This window comes from Amphibalanus amphitrite, unplaced genomic scaffold, assembly GCF_019059575.1.
Source record: "Amphibalanus amphitrite isolate SeventyFive unplaced genomic scaffold, NRLGWU_Aamphi_draft 000192F_arrow, whole genome shotgun sequence".
In the NCBI taxonomy this organism is placed as follows: Eukaryota; Metazoa; Arthropoda; class Thecostraca; order Balanomorpha; family Balanidae; genus Amphibalanus; species Amphibalanus amphitrite.
The window spans coordinates 639,414-661,758 of NW_024881687.1; the positions used below are offsets into that span (position 1 = coordinate 639,414).

Here is a 22,345-nt window from a genome sequence, read left to right on the forward strand (position 1 = left end):
TGCAAGGACGAAGTGCAGACGGAATGGAAATGGGAGGCGGGCGGGAGCCGGATGGATGAAGCACGGACGGAGGATGGAGGGACTCCGGTTGGTGTGCTGTTACGAACTCGGCGAGGAGACCTTCTGGCGGTGGCTGTGTTAATGTCGCCAGGAAAATTACAAACACCTGTTGGTGCATGAATATCTGGTGCATTCTTATGACCAATTGAGTGTTCCGCGACCTCACACGAGCACGAGGTCATACGAGATCAACTCGCATGGGTGTAGGTGTGGGTTCTCGGGGAATGGCCTTTCAGGGTAACTTTTCCTAATTTGCAGAGGTAAAAAGGTAGCCATTTATAATCAGAATCGTTCGCTGATAGAGCATTTGCATATCGATGCCCCCCCCCCCCCCTCTCAGGATCCGCTTGAGCTGAGACTGATAAGTGATACCCATTACCCAGCAAAAGAAGACCTTTATAGATCTGAAGCTCTGGCGATAGCGTTGCCTTGGACTGATTTTTCTTCTGGTAGCATGTCTACGACTCAAGACCACCCGTAGCACCACTTTTATTTTGAATTAATTCGGAACTGGGACCAGTGCTATGCTATACAAAGCCCTTTGTTGACAACATGTCCCTGGCCTTTAATTTAAATAGACCGGCAGCTTTTTAGTGTGTGTTCAGTCATCTGCCATTGATCTCTGAGGCAGTATGACTTGCGATTTCGTATAAGACAAACTGTGATAAATTTGATTTTTTAGAACACATTTTTTTGAAGCTTTATCCATTAAATAAGCATAGCGAGAGACATCTAGTATGCGTAATTAGTATGAATTACATGGGAGTGCATATTTAGTGGGCTATTGTCATGACGCAGTAGTATTCTTTGTGTATACGAACAGCTGTGAGCCGAGAGCGCATCGGCAGTCAGCTGTTGCGATGTGGTTTTGTTGTGGAAGTGGTGCGTGCGTGCGAGTCACAGAGAGAGGGCCAAGTTAAAACGCAATTTAGATTACTGTGGAGATTTTAGGCATCAATACGTTATCATGAATTTACTAAAAAGACTTCGTATTTGTATTTGAGGACAGTTCAGGTCGCAGTGAGTGCAATACTAGTGTCTATTTGATGGTAAAGGACTGCCTTGCGCCATTTCCATCCCTTGGTGCACAGTGACACACAAAAACAAAAAGGCAAAAATGGACCTCTGTGCAATTGGACAAGATCAGTTTGTGAAGCGTCTGAAACAGCTATATCCTATGGTTGATTTGAAGGAAACACCATTGCCTACATGCTGGAGTCAAAAAGATAAATTCCAAGATGTTGGTTTGACTCAAAACAATCTGAGGGCACACTACAAAGGTAAGTGCACAAGCAGGAATACATTTGTAAATTATCTGGCCCAAGAAATATGATGGCTTGAATAAGTATACTGTATTTGGCTTTTATTTGTATGTATGGCTAAACATGACAAATTATTTCATTTTCCACTCCAATTGTAGGTAATCTGAATCACTTTTAAAAAGTTGAAAATGACTATTTCATTATCAGAATAGTGTGTAATGCTATGACCTATCAATCTCACCTCCTCCTTTCGTAACAATGATCTATGCACAAACTGACTTACAATTTTGACTGCCCACAGGCAACGGAAAAACAAATAAAGATGCTGCAAGTGTACGAGCTAGTCATCCGATCCCTCCAGCCTGTGGCCTGTATTATTTTGAAGTGAAGATAGTCAGCAAAGGAAGGGATGGGTAAGTGCCCAAATGATAGCCTTTGTATGCCAAAACACTGATTTTGTGTTTTTTTGTTTTGCCTGAATGTAAAGTGGATGAACCAATATGATTGACAATATGCAAGGTTAATCAAAGAAGATGGCTGGTATAATGGTGCAAGCCCTCTTCAGTAAATTGTGTTTTGGTGATCGAAGAATGTGCTGAATGTGAAGAATGAATACTGAGAACAAATGACAAAGCTTATATGAAATGGTCAGTACATCTGTCTTTGAGCTGGAGGGCTTTTATCAATATTTGGTACTACAGGAATATTGTCTTTTTGACAAGATAAGTGGTCCATTTTCAATACCTACCAATCTGAAGTAGAGATAAAAAGAAGGCTGAATAGATAGAAGAAGTTAGATACATCAGAGCTATCCTTTTCTAAGCAGTCACTTCATTCAGCATGAAACAGATGTAAGGTTCTGAAAATTATCTCAAGAAATAGAAGCAAAAGCTAAATTTAACTTTGGTCAAGGCATGACATTTGAAACTTCAACCCAGTTCAAAGTTGCAAAAATATATGTTGGAAAAATAAGCCATGCTTCATATAAGTAAATTCATATTGCTGAATGATCCTCTGCTTTCATGCTAGTAAGATGTATGCTTGCAACAAAAGCTATTATCTAAATCTGTCAGTACCTCTTGACCTGACTGGCAAAGTGCCATTTGATGTCACATAATCTCAGAGGCATGATGTGGGTTCATCTGTGTTAGAATACCTACAGCATGCTTGTGAGCAGTTATAATGTCTTTGGTGCAAAAAGGGACTGATAAATTGTTTGCAATTGACTTCCATTGGTATGGTGGTCAGTGGTCACAAAACCTAACTGATTCATTCCTATGTTCAGTCAGTAATATAAATATTGGTTTTTCTTGATCAGTCCCTTGCTGATTTAGAACAGTCTGGTCTTTAAGTGATGTCACTTAGCATGACCTGGTGACCTGATTTTATGTGAATTGAGGGCCAAACCTTCGCTGATAAGGCAAGATTACGTATCGTGACTGGGAACCCTTCCTGAGGGGAACTGAGGTGAACTAAAGTTTGTTTTGTGAGGTGAGATGACTAAGCAATACCTGGCGACCTGATCTGATGTGAACCAAGGGTCACATTTAGCTAAACCTGTGGATAAATAGATATTTAATCTGGCTTGTATGATGCCTGAGGCTGATCTATCATCGAAAAACGTCAAGACAGCTATAATCTCGCATCGACGGACGCACTGTGCTATTGGATTTTTTTCCCCTAAAAAGCACAGCTGCAAGACAGCTGCACAGTTGCATATTGCAGCATATCATGTAATCGGAAACGCAAGTTTTATTTACTGTCATTCCGTTAGCGGTATTCTTACAGCAACTCGGGTCTCGGGCAGGCGAGATGTCGGCGACTGACAGTATCAGCAAATCGCCCCAGCTTTTCAATCACCCATCATAGACCATGTTTGTGGTTCACTAGAAGTGAAATCTACCCATATGCGCCAGTGTCATAGGCGTTCATACCGTATGCGACATTTCACTACCGATGTATTGTTTTGCTTATCACTTTGGGTAAACGTAATGTCGATAAAGCTTTATAAACCTTCGCGACCTTCTGATGTTTTGAATTCACCAGATCATGATTTCTAAAACCATTCAAATGGTCGAAAAAGTAGTCAGAGGGACTTGTTCAGACATCCTGGCTAACTTTTCTGTCGCGTTTCAGGTACATGGGAATCGGTTTATCTCAGCAGGGCACCAGTCTCAACAGACTACCAGGTGAGTGAGAGGGCACCAGTCTCAACAGACTACCAGGTGAGTGAGAGGGCACCAGTCTCAACGGACTACCAGGTGAGTGAGAGGGCACCAGTCTCAACAGACTACCAGCCACCAGGTGAGTGAGAGGGCACCAGTCTCAACAGACTGCTGAATGAGTGATGGGGGGAGGGGGCAATAGATGTACCGTGAAATCGGTCTATTTCAGCAAGATGCTAGTCTCAATAGACTGTCAGGTGAGTAAAATGGAGAACACGGATGTACCCTGCGTCTGAGTCCGTCTAAGAGTACACCATTCTTACATGTTTTCAAGGGCATGGTGATTATCGCCGATTCTGAAGTTGAGAGATGCGCCAAAACATTGCCCAGTCGGGGTCGAGAAAAAATCAATAAGGCAGAGTGATATCAGAAAGTGCAGCCTTCAAAGCTTTGAAGGGGAGAGAATGTGGTGTTTTCTTGCGCGATAAGACGGCAAGCGATGCATACTCTACCGGTAAATATTAATAACCACTCACGTTACGCCACTTTTAAGGGTTTCTTGACGTTCAATCCACCTTTCTATAATAGACTACAGGATTAAATATATGTAAACGGATATTTTGTACACGGATACCTCAACCAGCATTTTTACGCTTCTAACATCCGTTAGATCCGTAACATACCGGCCGACGCTCCCTTTTATCGTATTTATCAGGCTCTTTCTCCCTCTCTCACTCTTTCTATTCATCCATCTATTTCTGTCTCCTTTTTCCTTTCCCTCTCCTTCCTTGTCCCATCTCTCTCCCTCTGCATCTCTCCCTCTCCCCATCTCTCCCTTTCCCTCTCCCTCTCTGCATCCACTCCCTCGTGATTACCTGCTCTGCTGCGGCGGCACACGGCCTTGGCTCGCTCTGGCCCGGCTCCCCGCAGTCCGAAGGTCACTGAGGGAGACGCCGCCAGCCGACCGACGCATCGCCCCGGGCTGCGGCCGGGAAACGCACTCGGCCACCCGGGAACGCACAAACCGCGAGTCGGGAGGCGTTAGAAACGCACAGTGGGCCTGTGGCTCCATAAATTTGGCGTTGATCGTTATTTTTGGCGTGATAATGAAATGCGAGTGACCACGCGCAAGCAATGCTCAGCACATGCAGCTGGTGCATTGAGAGAAGATAAAAGCATGGGTCCTGGCGAGGTTTGAACTCTGATCACGTGATTCACCGGCTGAAACGCGGCTGGAGAGTCATGTTGTCATCGAGGGGCTGTGTATGGGAACGATCAGACTCCTGTAACATAAACTCAACCCAAGTCGGCAGTTGTGGCTTAATGACGGTATGAAAGCGCACAGAGGTCCTAAGGGACATAAACTAGGTCAGTTTGCTAGCCGTCGTCACTTGTCGATTGCACGGAAGTGTGCTTAGGATCTAGGACTCGTCAGCGACGCAAAGTGCACAAGCTGCGCGAACTTGCGGCCATCGATTCACTTATCATTGACTTGGCTAGGTGACTGGTGAACCATGTCGCTATTGCAGGGCACTGTTCTCCCAATGCTTCCGTATTGTTTAGTTCTGTTGACATTGTCATGAAGCGATGTGTGCAGCACTTTGAATGGGCCATTAATATTGATGTGTAGCATGATACGTGAGGTTTTGTTAGTAGGGAGTTGAAGTCGTGTAATCGGCGGCCTGGTTTATAAACGTTCACGCAATATGGCAATGACGTGAAGTACGTCACTCGTTCCACGACAGACTTTTTAAATGAAACATGAACCTAAAGCTCTCGCACAATAAGCATGAGATATCTTCATCTTTCCATTGTTCCGTTTTCTCTGTACACTTGTTAGTTGTTACCGGTGTGTTTACCATCGTCTGTGTAATTTGAGCGGGATCTGTTACGCAGTTTGAACTTTGAAGCCGGTATGGTCTGGTGTGGCGCGTTCGCGTGTCATTGATCGGATTGATCAGATTGACTTGCCCCTGGTAACGAAGGCCATATGTCTCATGAAGATACTGCGTCCTAATTTATTTCATTGATTTAGGGTGGCTAATAGGATCACCCCTGTTAGAAGAAAAAAAAACTCAGCACCGATGAGCGTAATGTCGCGCGAAAATGAATCCTATGGAAATCCAGAGTGCCCTCAAGGCCGTATATTAGGAGTGCCCTGGACAGTGTGACTGAACTGTTCATCTGCCCTTTTTTAATGGAGACTCCGACCACCTAACTATAAATGCATTAATAGCTTCAGCTGCAAGAGAAGTCTCTGAAAAGTGAAATGTAAAAGTGATTTTTTCCTATCCCGTCGTAAGCGTATTCCTGATTTGATGTTCGTTATTGCTTTATAGACGCTGTCTACCGCTAATTTACGCCCGTTTCATTCTGTGGATGCGCCAGTTATTGCGCCACTCCAGTTGCAAAGATATATCTTGCGGGTCGTGTTTCCACGTAATCGTTTTCCTGACCGTAACTGATCCACAATCAAATCATCCATACTTTGTGTCTCGACAGGCTGGGAGAAATACTCGTACGGTTACCATGGTGACGACGGGTACGCGTTCAACTCGACCACCACCGGGCAGCCGTACGGCCCCACGTTCACCACGGGTGATGTGATTGGCTGTGGCGTCAACCTGGTGGAGAACACGTGCTTCTACACCAAGAACGGCCACCACCTGGGCATCGCGTTCACAGACCTGCGGGTGAGACATAATGTGAGCTATACCCGGGGGCGGGGGTGAGGGGTGACTGGCGGTTCGGGCAGGTGCGGGAACGGGCGCAGCTGTGGATGTGCAGCTTTGGTAGATGGGAAAGATGAATGGGGTGCAAGAGAGATGTAACTTAATTTGCACCATTTGATAACGTAATGAAAGAATACTCTATCTGCCTGAGGACGATTCTTCTTGGGAAATTTGTGTATATTATCTTCTCAACCAAGAACGCTGTTTTATTAGTTCGGTAACTTGTAAGCTCTCTGGATATTACGGCGTTGGCTCGCGTGTGGCGTTCTGTTCCGTCTGAAAATGAGCCCGCCAATCACACTGTGCATGACTGCGACACCGGAGACCGATGACATTTGTCTGGTGTTGGACAGCACACTGTCAGCGTCCAATGATAGGCAGTGTCACCCCAGCCTTCCCCGCCCCTCCCAACCCAGCTTCATCCACTACACAGCTATCGCAGATATACGAGAAAGTAACTGCGCATCACAAACGGATTTGGTTGTGGGCGTCGGCCGCTGATCCATGTGTGATGCGCATTTACTTTTCCCGGGACAGGTGCGCTTTAGCATCGTTTAAATGTGGACGATTGCTCCTGCTTTTATTTCTATTTCCGGTTCTTTTTTCTCGGTTTCATTCCCTTCCTTCAACTAGCATACCCGCTTGCTTTTGAGCTTATCGGCTTGTTTGGAAAATTGTTGAGATGTTTCTCAAGTTTTATCTTTCTAGGCTCTTGCCCGCTTCTAGCTATCTCGTCTGTTCGTGTTGTTTGGTTCTTGTTTTGTTCTTAGCCTCGTATCTTATCTTGTACTGTGACGACTATCCTCTTGGTCTCTTACTGCCGCTATTCTGTGCATAATATACCGGATGTTACAACCGTTTTCGCTTATGCTTAACGGTTACGTTTAGCCTCTTCTTGCTTCCATATTGATATTATCGTTGTTTTTGTTGTAACATTTTTGTTTTCGCGATGACGTTTGTTTTGTGTCATCATAAAATGGCTAATTTGATTAAAGCTTTGATATGAAATAACTCTTGCAGCAGTCTTTCGCGTTTCCAACAGCTGCACTAAGTTGTTGTTTTTTTCGCTCCTGCTTCTCGTTTATTTGCTCTCCCTTCTCTTTCCCTTCAGCTCGCTGTTCACCCTACTGACCTCTCTGTGACCCCTGTCCCCCCGGTCTCACGCGCCTCCCCACGGACCGGTGTGCTCCGACAGTGTAGCTCGGGTACTAACTGCCCCCGCCGGACCCGGCAGTCGGACCTCTACCCGACCGTCGGCCTACAGACGCCCGGAGAGACCATCGACGCCAACTTTGGCCAGGCGCCGTTCGTGTACGATATCGAGGATATGATGCGCGAGCTGCGCGCCCGAGTGCGCACCACCATACAGAGTCTGCCGGTGCCGGATGCGCTCAGCTGCTGGCAGGAGACATTGCACAGGTACGGCGCTGAGGGTGGGTGACGTGATATAGCTGAGAGCCTGGGGGGGGGGGGGGCAGTGGGCCTCCGTGGGCCAGTGGGCCTTGTGGCACCCCTCAGCAGCAGACGGGCGGTGGACGCTACGAACTTTTGGAAGCCCGTTTCCAATGAGCGTATTAGGATTAGCGACACGCTTAGTCCCTATATGATCATATATTTTAACAGATGGAATTTTAAGTTGATTTCCGGAGTGACTGCTGGGTATTTCGATGCGACCTGAAGAATGTGAAACCATTCATAAAATCGTTAAAAAATCGGCGATTCGTGCATGTTGACCAACTACATTGACATCTCAGGCCAGCCGAAAACTTTGCCACTCTCCCGCACCATCTTACTGACTCTTTCTGTGTGTGTGCGTGTGTTCGCTAATTTTCTGACAGGATGGTACAAACGTACCTGGTGCACCACGGGTACTGCTCCACAGCCGAGGCGTTTGCCAACAGTACGGGTATTGGCATCGGCGAGGACCTGGCCTCCATCAGAAGTCGACAAAGTGAGTACGGAGCGCGACCAGCGCACACCGGGGAAGGGACTTCCGGGATAGGCGCACTGCGTGGGTGGTCTCAGTTATTTCTGTAAACGTTTTGACAGGTACGGATGGTGAACTACGCAGTGCGAAGCGCAGATATATCCTGCTTCCGTTGTAGGTACTTTGTTTGACGTGGTGGGTGTCAGGCTGGCATTCAGTTTTGTTGATGGAGCCCGCCTGACGGATATCTGATGTAACCATGTCGTGTAACAATCTCCTCTCATGCTAACGTTCAGTGAGCGGACCAGTCCAGGGCGTTCATAGTTCATATCTTGGTTGGTGCTACTGCTGACAGCTGGAGGGTGAACGCCACTCCGCATATGTTGTTAACGCGATGTTCCCCTGCATGATTATGAGTGCCGTTGGCGTTGTCTGTCGCTTGTGGCGTGCTACGTCACCTTTGTTTCTTCAGAGCTTTCAAAACGCCCAAATATAATTTTAGTAGATACCTGAGACCTCTACATGCCAGAATACTCCTTACTACACATCCATAACATATTCTGTGCTACGATTAAAATTTGACGCAAGTTTCCGCATACTGCTGGTAATTTTACGAAAAGCTTGGTTCGCTGAAACACCATAAAAAGGTTACGTCGGACCGAGTTCGTGTTCACCGAATGTGTGTGCCTATATAGCTACGCACTGCCCTGACGCTCCTATTTCGCACTTTCTCCGCAGAGATTCAGATGCTGGTGCTGGCGGGTCGGATGGGTGAGGCCATCGAGTTGACACAGCGCCTGTACCCGGGACTGTTGGAGAAGCAGCAGAGCCTGCTGTTCATGCTGCGCGTCCGGCAGTTCATCGAAATGGTCAACGGCACCGATTCGGAGGTGAGTGGCGGCGTCCGCTGGATGGGTTGTTAGTGGGTGGTTAGGATGGAGGTGGCTAGAAGCCTGAAGGCAAGGAAATGGATAAAGCCGGTTAGGGAGGCAGGAGTGGGTACTGGGTAGCATGAAGGGACCTTAGAGAGACCCGTGTTTTATCGCTGCTAGGCCGACTGCGGTTAAGTTAGAGCCATTGTTAGGAATTGGAAAATACAGAAGCTATGGCATTGTTGGCAGATGCAAACACTTCGGACGTACTCCTCGTCTACGACGGAGCAGCCGAGTTTAGTCTGTGTCCCCAATGTCGCTTTTTTGATAATGCAACGGCGATTATCCGTCTGTTTCATCTTAGCACCATCTCATTCCTCAATGCTGGCAGGTTTCCGAGCAGCGAGCCATCCAGACGTCGGTAATCCAGTCGACACGGACACTCACCGAGGCAGAGATGAACGCCAACAACTCGGCCGGCAGCGGCGGGGATGATGGCAGCAGCAGTCACAGCAACGGCTTCTCCAACGGTCACTCGCAGACCGAGCACGACGAGGAAATGGGTGAGGAGAGGAAGAGGGAGGCTGGCGGGCGGTGAAGGACGGTAGAGTTAGGTGAAGGACAGTGTGACAGTTGACCTGACGAACGGTGACGGCAACGGTAAGTGGTAGGTGAGAAAAGGGGGTTAATTCCGCCGTGAGAGGCAGGACTGTTAGTTGGGCTCACAAGCCTGTCAGATCCAGGCTTCAATTTATAACTGAAGTCAGGTAGGAAAGCTGGCAGTGAATGATCTACGGGTTCTCCACAATGCAGAAGCTAACTGCAGTTGGGCCAGCTTTTGGGTGCGTTGTGAAGGATTACGTGAGATTGTGGGCAGCGGAATAGCGCTGCAGTGACGCATCTGTGTACGTCCTGTCTGGGCCAGTATTGTCTGCTGACTTACGGTCAAGTCAGCCGCCATCTGTGCGAGGCTGATAGGCTTCGACGGTAAATTTGTTGTATTACCAACACCAGCTGTTTTATTGCGTCTAACACTTCCCGCCGCCCCGAGCGCGACCCGTTGATCGGCGTGATAAAATCACCAAACACGTGTTTATCGTAAGCTCGCCTCGTAACTGTGTCAGGGCAAGTATACAAACATTCGCCATTGGGTCAGCTGCGGTCTTCGCCCTCGCCTCGCTTACCTATCAGCGGACTTGCCTGGATTCGCATGAGTGGCGTAGATAGGCTAACTGGAGGCGTTTGAAAACATTGTAGCGAACAAGTATCCAGTAGAAAGACCCTGATTCCGATTTTTTTACAATGGACTTCGTACATCGACAGTATGGCGTTCGTGTTTCGTCGCTTGTTACCATGTTACTTGTCAATTTTGACATGTAGCTGGCACTATTTATTAGCCTCGATGTTTATCGCGTCGTTTCCGTTCACCGTCTCCCCGCCGTTCCCTCAGACGTCGACCGGCCATCGGAGACCGAATCCCCGGCGGCAGTCAAGAAGCGCGTGCTATGTGGCGGCAGCACCTCCGCCCTGGAGAAGGTGCTCAAATTCGGCCGCGAGCTGCAGCTGTTCTACATGCGACTGCGGGCCGAACAGGGGGAGAACGACTATAATAAGAACCTGCTGCAGGTGCGTGGTGGGTCGGTGGGATGGAGAAGAGGGAGTTGTGGAGGGCAGATGTGATAGCGGGAATTGATGGCGAGGGGTAAAGTTTGGTTTGGTAAGGTTTGGGGCTATGGATGTCGCCATTGGAGTTTCTCACTGGTCAGTGGTCTCGATCAGGTAATGCATGGATCTGACCACCCAGTAAAGACCAAGCCTTTCGTTCTGACTGCTACCCCAGATAAAAAGTGGACTTATGGCTGTAATATCCCCGGCGTAACCAGGCCCTTAGACCCAGACTGACTGTTTTACCATACCCAGCCCAGTCCTTAGACCGACCGTCCAATCCCGGCGTACCCAGCCTCCCGTGCTGTCATATCATGGCACCTAGTTAGCATCCCGACTACCTAGGGGGTCCAACCTACTCTCCCCTTGACTGACCGTCCCTTCCGGCGCCCACCTACAGGACGCGTTCAGTCTGCTGGCGTACGCCGACCCGTGGTGCAGTCCGGTCAAATGGCAGCTGGATCCGGTACAGCGCGAAACCGCCTGCTCACTGCTCAACTCGGCAATCCTCAGTAAGACGCGGACTGAACACGTGCTGGCGCAGGGAGAGGAATAAAAGCTGGACCCGGGCCTATTTAAGCCAATTAGTGACTGGTATTCACTTGTTGTTTGATATCACTGATATCACTGATATCACACTGATATCATCAGACTTTCTATTTTTTATTATTAATAGTTTTCTTTTTGCAATTAATTTTCATCCATTGGGGATGGTATTCAATATAATTTCGGGTGATCGACAGCTCTCGTTCAGTCTGCTGCCTTTCTTACAGAAGCGACTTGCAAAGTAATTGATTTTTTTTAGAGCTTAACGCATGTGTGGATTGTATTGATGGGTTTGTGTCTACATCTCACGTAATAGCCCCCTTAACTCCACGACCCCCCACCCTCATCAGCTCGACTTACCGTGACCAACCCGTCGTTCCCCTGTTCCTTCAGTTCTGATTGTGGACCGTCCTTGTTCCAAATGGACTGTCCGCCCCTCCGCCTACCGAATTCTGACCGTGCCTAATCTCTCCATCAGACTCTGACAACCTGCCGCGCCGGCCGCCGCTCGAGGTGGCGCTCTCTCACAGCAAGGAGCTGGTGGCACTGATGGCCCGCTCCGGGCTCGGCGCCTGTGCCTTCGCCGACATCGACGCGCTCTTCCAGCCATAATACGACCTCCAACGCCGACGCGGCGCCTGGCGGATCACTAGGACGGAAGTGCCGCCGTCCGCCGTCCGCCGATTGTGATGATTGTATTATTGTAGACTAGAATCGGCGACGGCGGAGTCGGCGAGGATGAGAGGTGATTGGGAAGAGAGTGGAGTGGTTCGTGATGGGCGGGTGAGCGGGTAGGGAGGAGGGTCGGGTCAGTGCGCAGTGGTGATTGAATAGTGCCGGTGGGCGACCCGCTGAGGGCGTCCGCTTACGAGACTGAGTCGGAGTGGAGACTTTAGTTGGACCGAGGAGTGGAGACTATCGGGCCGAGCCGGACAGAGTGAGCACTATCGGACCGGGCCGGACAGGAGTGAGCACTATCGGACCGAGTCGGGACAGGAGTGGACACTATCGGACCGAGGCGGACAGGAGTGGACACTATCGGACCGAGCCGGGACAGGAGTGGACACTATCGGACCGAGCCGGGACAGGAGTGGACACTATCGGACCGAGCCGGACAGGAGTGGACGCGGAGCCCGCCTTTCACGAGCGGTACCAACCGTCAGCGGCCGACGGGTGTGCCGATGGGAGGCGTCATGACGAGAACGGATACTGGCGACCGCACGGGCGTTTTGCCGCCGACTATAGCCGACAATATGAACTCTACCGGTGCCGCAGAGCCGGCCATGTCCATTGTTTACGTGAGTTTTAGCGTGCTGCGCCGCCGGCGGTCTGCGGAGAGGGCCGGGCGGGCGGACAGCGCCGACTGTGTATACCATACCTGCCTCTGAATGTGTGCGTGCGTGTGCCGAGCGCCCGGCCTAACCGGGCCGCTGTCCGCGTGCTAACGCCCCCCGTTCGCTGAATACGCGGCGACCGTCTACCTACACAGAAGGCTTGCTCGTACGATATGTGGACGTAGCTGTAAATCATGAATAAATTTTTCACTGGAGAATACGTGTGTGCCTGGGAAGCCACTCTTCGCCTCACCTTTCACACGACTGCAAGATCAATTGGGCAGTAAGAGCCGATGTATTCAACAGTCATGACTCGATTCTAGCATCACAGATGGACATCTCGATGAAACTTGTACCTGACTGACGCATAACAATCACTCGAGACTTCAAGAAAAGATCGACGCACTATGCGCTATCACACTAACAACCGTCATCAAACGCTCAATCCCTGCCAATGAAAGTCGAGACACAATGCCACAAATCGAGTCGAGATGGGAGACGGAGATCTGTCCGTTCCAGGCAGTGACAAAACTCCTGCCGAAGGCCCTGCTCGAAGAGGCATTTTTAACCATTCGTACTGGCATGCGAAGAAAACCTCAGAATCGCACAGACATATAGACAGCATCCTGATGGGATGGGCAAACTCTCAGCTTGCATACCGCCCACTTAGAAAGCCCTCGTCTCACTCGTAGCCTATGAGCTCAAAACGGTCAACCACGCAGAGCATTTGGAATTCCCGGTACTATACTCTGGGCTAGCCTCTCTGCGGTCGCTGAGATACGCCGTTCTTCCTACTTCTGAAGACAAGCCTTCACATCCTGCGCACCACTCTCCAACCGGCAAGATTTCGACCTGTGACAGTGAATAGCCTCCAATTTTATCATTAGCCGCTCGGCCCACGACGGTCCAGCCGGACCAGCAAGTCATCACACATCCCTTCTGGCCGGCATTGTTATGAGTCAACCAGATAGCTGACTTCTGTGTTCACCTGTCCGACCCAGCACTCAGCTAGGCTCCTCAGGATGGGTAGTATCCTGCCTCACTAATGAAGGCGGAGTTTCGGTCACTTAGGTATTGTCTTGACAGAGTCTGAATCTCAGTGGGGTGAAACTGGCTCATTTCTTTAGTATTCACACTGTCAATCAGTCCTCCGGCCGCCTTCATGTCACTGCACCGAACCAGTCTGACCGACCCCGCGGCTGTCCGCCGATGCTGCTGTGATATCAGCTTCCGACTTCAGGCAGCCCTTCGCAGGACATTATTCAGCCTCAGTCACCACAGTCAAAAGCTCTGGCTATTCTGCTTTCGATGATTTGGACGTCGCCGTCGCTGTCGCGGACTCCGCACCAGTAGATGGCGCTACAACCGCCTCCGAGGCAGCAGCAGCAGTCTCAGCCACCTTCTCCTCTGGCTTGTCCGCCACTGCCGTCACCGCCGCAGGCTCCACAGCAGTAGGTGGCGCTATTTCCGTCACCGGGGCAGCAGTTTTAGCTTCATGGGTCGCCTCTTTTGCTGGTCCCTTCACTCCAGTCGTTGCCGTTGCCACAGCTGCTGTATCATTAGCAGCATCAGTCGCAGCAGAATCAGTTGTCGTCTCCGCGATAGGAGCAGCGGCCGCTGAGGGCTGGGCAGAGCTTCCGACACCGTTTGTTGACGGAGCTGCCGGGGCGTCTGACGGAACTGCTGGGGCGTCTAACGGAGCTGCTGGGGCGTCTGACGGAGCTGCCGGGGTGTCTGACGGCGCCGTAATGTCCTGATCGGAGCTAGGGTGACTGCCACCCGGCTGGAACGGAGACAGGCGAATGGAGTAAGAAACGGCACTGTGCTCATTGCGGTATCGCGGCCAAAGTTTCGTATAGTTATTTGCATGACGCCATATTCAACGGTATTCAACGATGTGAAGTAGCACATCAATCACGTCATTATTTTACATCACACCTAAAAAAGCACTATAAGTTACAAGATAATGCACCTGGCCCCTGGGTCACAGATCAAAGCTTGAATAAAACTGTATCGCCATATATTCAATTGTCGGCTGTCCTGAAGCCGTTATATACACACAGATAATGGTACAGTCAACAGTGTGCCAGGCTATTACATGCAGGAACAGCGCGTAAAAAGAAAACGCTCCGCTGTCTACCATCCGCTGTCGCTATTTTGAGCGGCAAGGTAAAATTGTTTTCCCATCCGTTGTGCCTATTATTAGTAAAGTAATCTTGGTCCCTATATTGAGCGGCACGGTAATAACATGTATATAGCCTAGTGTGCCACATTACCTTGATAAAGAGCTGCAGCTGGCGGCTGAAGCCGGCCGCGGAGTGTCGCGGTCGGCCCACCGTCTGACACGGCAGGAAGCCCAGCTGCTCGAGCAGCTCGGGAAACTGGTCGGGCCGCAGCTGCAGCTGCCCGAACGTCTCAGAGATCTTGGGCTGCAGAGAGAAGGGAGGGGTCACGGCACAGCTCAAGACAGGCACAGGCATAACGTATATCAGAGTGGAACAACACGCAACTCCAAGTACGAAACGAATCAACAGCGCTGGGATCGCTGCTCAAAAGGACGTGCTCTGCTCAACGTGCTCAAAATAATATTATGAATAATGAAAACAAGTGGCCTATTAACTATACGTGATTCAAACAATTTATCACACAAATTCGCAGGATCAAATAACATCTCGAGTTAGCGGCGCCCTTCTGTTGCCCACACCACCCACGCTTAGTGCATTCCCCCTCCGAAACTGACCGTGAGTTTCTTGTACTTCAGGTAGCTGCTCCACGGTTGCGGCTCGAGCAGTAGCCTCCCTCCGGGCCGCAGACACAGGTAGACTCTGCGCAGGAAGCGGCGGATACCGTCGTCCCCGAAGTTGAGATGGATCCATTTAGTGATGCTCAAGCAAAGCACGGTGTCAAACTCTGGCTTTACCGTCTCCAGAAGGGCGTCCGATTCCAGCACAAAGTTGGCCTGACAACGAGAGGAGTCAATTTGGAGGGAGGATGGCAGAAAATGGTTCGCTTACAGATATTCATTTCCGCGTGTGCTATAGCGACTCATTTTTGACAGCTGGAATAGTCATAAGTCTTTTTAAAAGCCATATAGAAAATACATTCTTGATTGAATTATTGTCGGTCTTCATGTCAAATCATGGCGGTGAAAGAAGAGCAGAAGACCATCCATCGGAAGATCAATATCAGAAAGACATTGTGTTGTTATCGACTTACGTGAACGAAGGAGACGTTTCTGGGGAAGTTTGTAGGTTTGGCGGGGGCACTCTTGGCTGCATCCTGGGCGTCACCCGGGTCTGCTTTTCCCGTCTTCCGCTGCTCCTGATAGTGCTTGATGTTCTTCCGAGCGATCTAAGATGAAAAAAGGGGATGAATTAAGATCAGTGAAGGTTCATGCAGACATACAAAAATGAGGTGGCTTACCGAGGATCGGTAAGTGCATACAGGTTAAAGGTGTATATTAACACCGAATCGAATCAATAATGGAATATTTTAGCCATAATTTTGCTCAGTATCCTTACATCTTTGATCACGCCTTCATCATGAATTTTTTTGAAGGAACGACATAACAGATACCTCCTGCTAAGTACAAGTAGCATACAAATAAACTAAAACACTTCACGGCAACTCCAGCATGCCCCTCACTCATCCCCCTCTACGCACAACCCTCGTACCTTGATCAGGCTGCTATCGATGTCGAGCCCGACACACCGTCGCGGCGCGTAGTCACGTGCCACCGTCAGGGTCACGTGACCGATGTTACAGCCCACGTCCAGCACATCCAGTCCTGTGAACCACTCGGATTTCAGACAGGCCAGCCGGCCGTCCGGCCGGCCGCCGTTCCGGTAACCGTAGTAGCGGTTATAGTTTCCGTATTGGAACTGGGCCTTGCGCGGGTCAAACTCTGGGTCGGAGTCAGCATCAGCGTCGGCAGAGGCCGTGGCAGCGGCAGCAGCTACGTTTGCGTCAGCAGCGGCTGTAGCAACAGCGTCTTTGCCGGCAGAGGCAGCGGACGAGGGATCCTCGGACGGTTTTTGGTCGGTTTCTGTGTTCAATAGGTCGGCTGGACTGGTTTCGTTGGTGCCCGGATTGGCAGCTGACGGAGATGAGAACTTATCGCCGCTTTTTGTATCGGGTGGCGTGGTCTCCGTTTGAGCGGTCTCTTTCTTGAAAGGAGATTTAGTGGTCGTCAGGGAATCGGCACACGCTACATTGGCCGCGGTATCGTTAGTATCATCGGTTGATTTGGTGTGTTCATCTGACTTGATACCAGCAGTTCCGACGGTGTCGTTTTCCGACGGAGCAGCAGTTGCAGGTTCTGTGGCTTCAACAACTTTCGCAGCATTCTCAGGGTCCACAGAACCGGCATCAGCTTTAGCAGCTCCCACAGGGGCAGTAACGTTCCCATTGACAGGTTTGTCTGCTTCAACATCTGCTTGTGTCCGAGAAAGGTGCGTTTTTCGGTCCGAGACCTTCTTTGTATCCGTTTCAGCGAGTTCCGACGGCGCTCCTTTCAGCTTGGAGCTACCAGACTCCAATGCAGATGCAGATGAGGCACTTTTCGCGGCTAGTTTGGAAGCGTGTGTCGGAATATTGTTGGAATCATCATCACTGTGAACAAACAAGTGAATCACTGTCACGTCGGTCTTTGTTCGGTTAAAACAGAGACGCATGACATAACACATACCCAACTCCAAAGATAATCACAAAATTGTTTCACGTTTCAAATTTATTTAATTTCCCCAAAACAATGTTGAAGTGGCTACCAGGATACCAATTTAGGTATTCGAAATTAAGTATATTATGAGCATAAAGAAATGGAAAATTTAAGTAAATATGATTACGGAGCGAGCGAAGCGAGCGGAGTCTTACGTAGAATAACGGAAATTTCTGAGTATGAGCGGCCGGTCGGCCGGCCGTGGTCACGATTCTGCGACGCTTATATCTCAGCAACCACTTGACGGATTTATATGCGGTAATTTTTGTAGGGTAGCTTCATTCCTTCTACCAAGTATTAGACGATTCCCGATGCATGTGGGTGACCCCTTATGCACGTGCCACGTGCAAAACGAAGAGGTGTCACTTTTGTAATAGTTGCAATATCTCGGTAACTACTGGGCCGATTGCGCTGAAAGTTGGCATGTAGGAAGGCACCCACTAGGCAATGCATATCCATGTGCCAGAGTTGGGGTGCTGCTGCACGTGCGCACGTGCAGAGGTCGTTTCCAGATCTCGAGAACGGCTCGACCGATTGCGCTCAAATTTGGTACACGGTTAGGGACCAGTTAGTAGGGTGCCGTGCACAAGTCAGTTGGGACCCATTTTGCACGTGCGCACGTGCAGGGTGCCGCTCCCAGATCTCGAGAACGGCTGGGCCGATTGTGCTCAAATTTGGCACATCGCTAGAGACCGGTTAGTAGGGTGCCGTGCACAAGTCAATTGGAGATACCCCCTCGCAATTTCGCACTTGCAAGGCCCACCCTCTCGCTCGCTCCGTTAGTCGCCCCAAAAGGCGTTATACTGGTTATGAAGATTGAAGAAAGATTGATGAACAGCAAAACGTTGACTGCCACGCCTGCATGTAAAAACAAGCACTTCTCAGCTCCTTCCACACGATGGTCCCCTTCGAGCCTCACCTCGGGTCGTCCATGCCTTCCAGTTCCGCCAGGTTGAGTGGGTCGTTGATGGTGCCTCCGAGCAGCAGTCGACCCGGCTGGGACACCCCCTGGCCGCGCCGACGACGCGGCCGTCGTCTCGTCACCACAGCGGCGTCCGTCGCGGTGATGGGGGCGTCAGCGACGGGGTCAGCGGTTGGGGCGGAGGCGGGGGCAGAGACGGGCTTTTTGGGGCCTGAGCCAGCGCTGGACTCGGGAGGAGCCGAAGCGGCAGCAGCGGTAGCAGATTCTCCTGTCCCGGTAGCCGGAGTGATGGAATTAGTGACGGGCTTCGCAATTGTACCAGCGGAAGTGACCGCGGTAGAGGCTCTGTCAATCGCGGCGGTGGTAGTTGCGGTGGTGGCTTTCGTTGTAGTCTTGCTAGCAGTGGAAGAACCGATGGAGGTGAGCAAAGAGGCAGCAGCTGCTGAGATAGCAGCCGCAGAAACAGTTTTCTCGCCGTCTGCCGACTTTCCTGATGAGTCCACGGCCTGTTTTGGAATTGAATCAGCAGCCGCTTTAAGCCCTGGTTCCGCGCTGCCCTCTTGCACTTTCGCAGCCTCCGCCTTCGCCTTCTCCCTTAGAGCTTGTCGGCGTTTCTGCCGAGACCAGCGCGCCTTCTCCGCTCGTTTCGCCTTTCTGGCGGCGGCCGGGTCGGTTACACCAGCGCCGGCCTCAGCCTGAGGCTGAGCGTCGACTTCGACAGAGGCCTCTGGTTGTGTAGGAGAAACGATGGGAGGGGAGGTATCCGTCATCACCTTGGCGACCTTAGCCGGAGAAGGACCACCGTCTTCCCCCGCGGCAGAGACGGCGTCTGGCTCTGAGGCGGCAGCATTTTCACGTCCTGTGCCCTTTTCTTTATTGCGCCGCCGTTTCTGGCGCCGCTTGGCACGAGCAGAGGGCGGTTTTTCCTCGCCCTCGGAGCGCCCGCTGCCGCTCTCGCTGTTTTTCCACCACCAGCGACGGTCAGTCGACTTTTCATCGTCATCGTCGCTATCATCACTGGCCAGATGTGAAAGAGGCGCATCGGATCTTGTCAGAGGTTTCTCACCAGTCCCGGCTGCCCTGCCAGCCTTTTGGCGTAGCGACTGTCGCATCTTTCTCCTGGCAGCTCGTGTCATAGCCGGGTTGACGTATGGGGCGGACTTCTCATGATCAACGGATGGATTCTGATCAGCGAGCTGTCCGGTTTGGTCCGCGGTTTGGGTCGCAGTTTCTGCATCCGTCGGTGTCGCGTTCAGGCCTGCGTTCGTAAGCAAATCGGCTCGGCGCTTTCGTTTTCTGTTCCTGCGTTTGGAGCTGGCGCTTACACCAACACCGGCGGTGGCATCTGCACTACCATCCCCACCGGAAGTGACGCCATGTCCAGGAGCATTGGTGACCCGGACGCTGCCACTGGGATCATCACCAGGTGTGGCCCATACACTACCACCAGCACCAGATGTGGCCCAAACGCTACCACTAGCACCAGAGTTCTCACCACCAGCAGCACCACCGGCACCAGCACCAGTTTCGGCACCAGACACCGTCTCAGACACCATTGACGCGGCGGTCTTCGGTTCCGCATTCTCCTGTGTCTCAGGCTCACACGTTACCGAATCGAGCACCGTCCAGCGCGGTCGTTTCCTGTTAGCTTTCTTTCTGTTTCTGGAGCCGGCACCACCCCGAGCGGCGCCGTCGGCCCCTGCACCGTTTTCATTGGTAGGAGTTGGGGATCTGTTTGCCCCCTTGTCTGCAGGTTGTGGTTCATGTTGCGCGCTGTTGGCCACAGACTCGGACTCGGCAGCTGAATCGTTTCGCGTCCGTCGTCTTTTCCTTGCCCTCCGCGCGGCTGAGACAGACAGCGGTGGTTGCTGAGACAAAGTGGCATGAGAACCGTCAGCTGGGTTTCCCTTGACGGTTGTCCTTGTCGACGTCGACTCTTGTGCTTGGGACGGAGCGGTCTGCACAACAGCAGCCCCTGTGTTGTTTGGCGAATGCTCAGTCTCCTTTGCTAATGTCTCATTCTGTTTAGGACCTGAGGTGGCGCCGTTCTGTTTGACCTCAGCGTCTGACTGCTGCTGGCCTGCCCGTTCACGCCATCTCTCACGTCGTTTTTCTGCCCTCTTCTCTCTTTGTTTGGCCCGCTTTAACAGAAGACGTGCTCGAGCTGCGCCTGACACACTAGAACTTTCTGCATTCTTCTCATCAGGCGCATTGGCCTCCTCTTCGACGTTAGACGACATGGACGCCACGGCTCTTGCGTCATGCTGTTGGTCCTCCCTACCGCGTGTCACCGGCGCAGTCACTGGCGCCGTCTTACTATGCTCTTCACCAGCCAGAGCGCCGCCAGACTGCGACTCAAGCTCGCGTTTCATCCTCTTGCGCTGCCTCTGTCTTGCTGAGCGGCTCAGTTTGGCACCCGATTCGGTTCCGCCGTTATCGTTAGTCTTCCCTCTGCCATTAGTGGCCTTTTCGTTGTTCACCTCAATACTAATGTCCATTTTTGCACCATTAGTGTTTGTGTTTTCACCGCTACCAGCCGTTTTCTCTGCACCACCCGAGTTATTCCCTTCCCGACCTTGTCCTGGATCAGATAGTGTGTCGGTCTTCTGTGCGCCAGAGGCAGGCACCCACAGTTTGAATGTCTCCCGTAGCTGTTTGGCGCGTCCGATCCCAGTTGCCGCAGTTTCTGCCTCCTCTCGGCGCCTCTTCCTCGCCCTCCGCTTTGCTCTTCCTGTCGAGGCTGGTGCCGACATAGACCCTGCGTCAAACCCCATACTTGGTGGGGGACGGGCCTCCTGTTGAGACGAGGTACCATCAGGCAGGGCTTTGTAGCCAGCCAGTGCTGAGAGTGAGGCCAGGATGCCACCGCAGCTACCAGCAGTAGAACCTTGAGACGCTGAGCGGCTTGGCCTCCGCTTCCGCAGCCGCCGTCTTCTGCCAGCAATGTTGTCCGAATCCCTGTGGCAGAACAGTATGGGTAATGTCATGCAAGTGTGGGAATTTTGAGGATGTGATCAGAGTTTTAACTAAGAGATTTCAGACACAAAAAGAACATGTTCGGTGGCGTAATTATAGTTCTGACTAAATTGATTTTAATAATTGACTCATATGAAAATGCAACACTGAAAGGCTCCATAGACACTCGTGTTTGAATAGATAGGTAAGCAATCACCCCTCTCGTCTCGTGAGTACCAGGCAATTCGATCTAATGTGAGAGATGTGTGTGCACAATACTTACTGAACTACCATTATTTGTGGAAAAACTGCCACTGGCACTTACATAGACACTAGCAAGGGATTCCAGGACAAATCTTCGTATGGCATTTCTTCGTCGCGCAATTCTTCGTCTGCATTTCTTCGTCCGCAAATCTTCGTCGGCGCATTTATTCGTGTCGCATTACTTCGTCTCGCATTTCTTCGTAGGTGCAAAAATTCGTAGCGCATTTCTTCGTATCCGCATTTCTTCGTCGGCGCATTTCTTCGTCAAGCATTTTTTCGTCCACGCATTTCTTCGTCTACGCAAATCTTCGTCCGCATTTCTTCGTCCACGCAAATCTTCGTCTGCGCAAATCTTCGTCCGCAAATCTTCGTCCCCGCAAATCTTCGTCCGCAAATCTTCGTCCGCATTTTTTCGTCCACGCATTTCTTCGTCTACGCAAATCTTCGTCCGCATTTCTTCGTCCACGCAAATCTTCGTCCCCGCAAATCTTCGTCCGCAAATCTTCGTCCGCAAATCTTCGTCCGCAAATCTTCGTCCGCAAATTTTCGTCCACGCATTTCTTTGTTCAACCAAATCTTCGTCCGCAAATCTTCGTCCGCAAACCTTTGTCTGCGCTATCTTCGTCTCCGCAAACATTCGTCCACAAATGTGGTTCAATAAAACCATGAAGAAATATCAGACAGTCAAGTGAATGACGAATTTAATGCAAGGAATGGATGATCGAAACTTTTGAAGACAGGTAGATGAGGTCAGTCAGGTTAAGCTATTGTATTTGGGAGCCGACAATCGTAACATTCCTCATTTGTGTCCCGGACCAGGCCGTAGTCATCCCCATTGGGCCCTGCGTGTACGGTTCTCAGCGGGCGGCAGGGACAAATGACGTCACCGAGGGTGCACTTCGATCCTGGCTCGTAGCGATATAA

At 50.8% G+C, this 22,345-nt stretch overlaps 2 protein-coding genes across 6 annotated transcripts; one reads left to right on the forward strand and one right to left on the reverse strand.

Moving 5' to 3' along the window:
• Positions 1-854: 854 nt before the first annotated feature.
• On the forward strand, positions 855-12,781 carry LOC122384514 (ran-binding protein 9-like). 4 transcript variants are annotated; one of them, XM_043372042.1, is made up of 11 exons: positions 855-1,340; positions 1,624-1,735; positions 3,459-3,511; positions 5,990-6,192; positions 7,454-7,638; positions 8,058-8,170; positions 8,885-9,036; positions 9,410-9,581; positions 10,469-10,644; positions 11,084-11,195; positions 11,708-12,781. In XM_043372042.1, the coding sequence occupies exons 1-11, from the start codon at positions 1,178-1,180 to the stop codon at positions 11,839-11,841; spliced, it is 1,575 nt and encodes a 524-aa protein (XP_043227977.1). In that variant the 5' UTR covers positions 855-1,177; the 3' UTR covers positions 11,842-12,781. The 4 variants fall into 4 exon arrangements, with proteins under 4 accessions (XP_043227977.1, XP_043227978.1, XP_043227975.1 ...); XM_043372043.1 differs by having other exon boundaries at positions 891-1,340; positions 5,990-6,180; XM_043372040.1 differs by having other exon boundaries at positions 906-1,340; positions 7,415-7,638.
• Positions 12,782-12,835: 54 nt separating this feature from the next.
• LOC122384516 (mucin-19-like) lies at positions 12,836-21,605 on the reverse strand. Of its 2 annotated transcripts, none has more exons than XM_043372044.1 (7): positions 21,483-21,605; positions 18,200-21,160; positions 16,238-17,174; positions 15,780-15,914; positions 15,304-15,522; positions 14,840-14,992; positions 12,836-14,346 (listed from the first exon to the last, which is right to left on the reverse strand). In XM_043372044.1, exons 1-7 carry the CDS (start codon positions 21,524-21,526, stop codon positions 13,858-13,860), a joined length of 4,938 nt encoding a protein of 1,645 aa, XP_043227979.1. In that variant the 5' UTR covers positions 21,527-21,605; the 3' UTR covers positions 12,836-13,857. The 2 variants fall into 2 exon arrangements, with proteins under 2 accessions (XP_043227979.1, XP_043227980.1); XM_043372045.1 differs by having other exon boundaries at positions 21,441-21,524.
• Between the last annotated feature and the right edge of the window lie 740 nt (positions 21,606-22,345).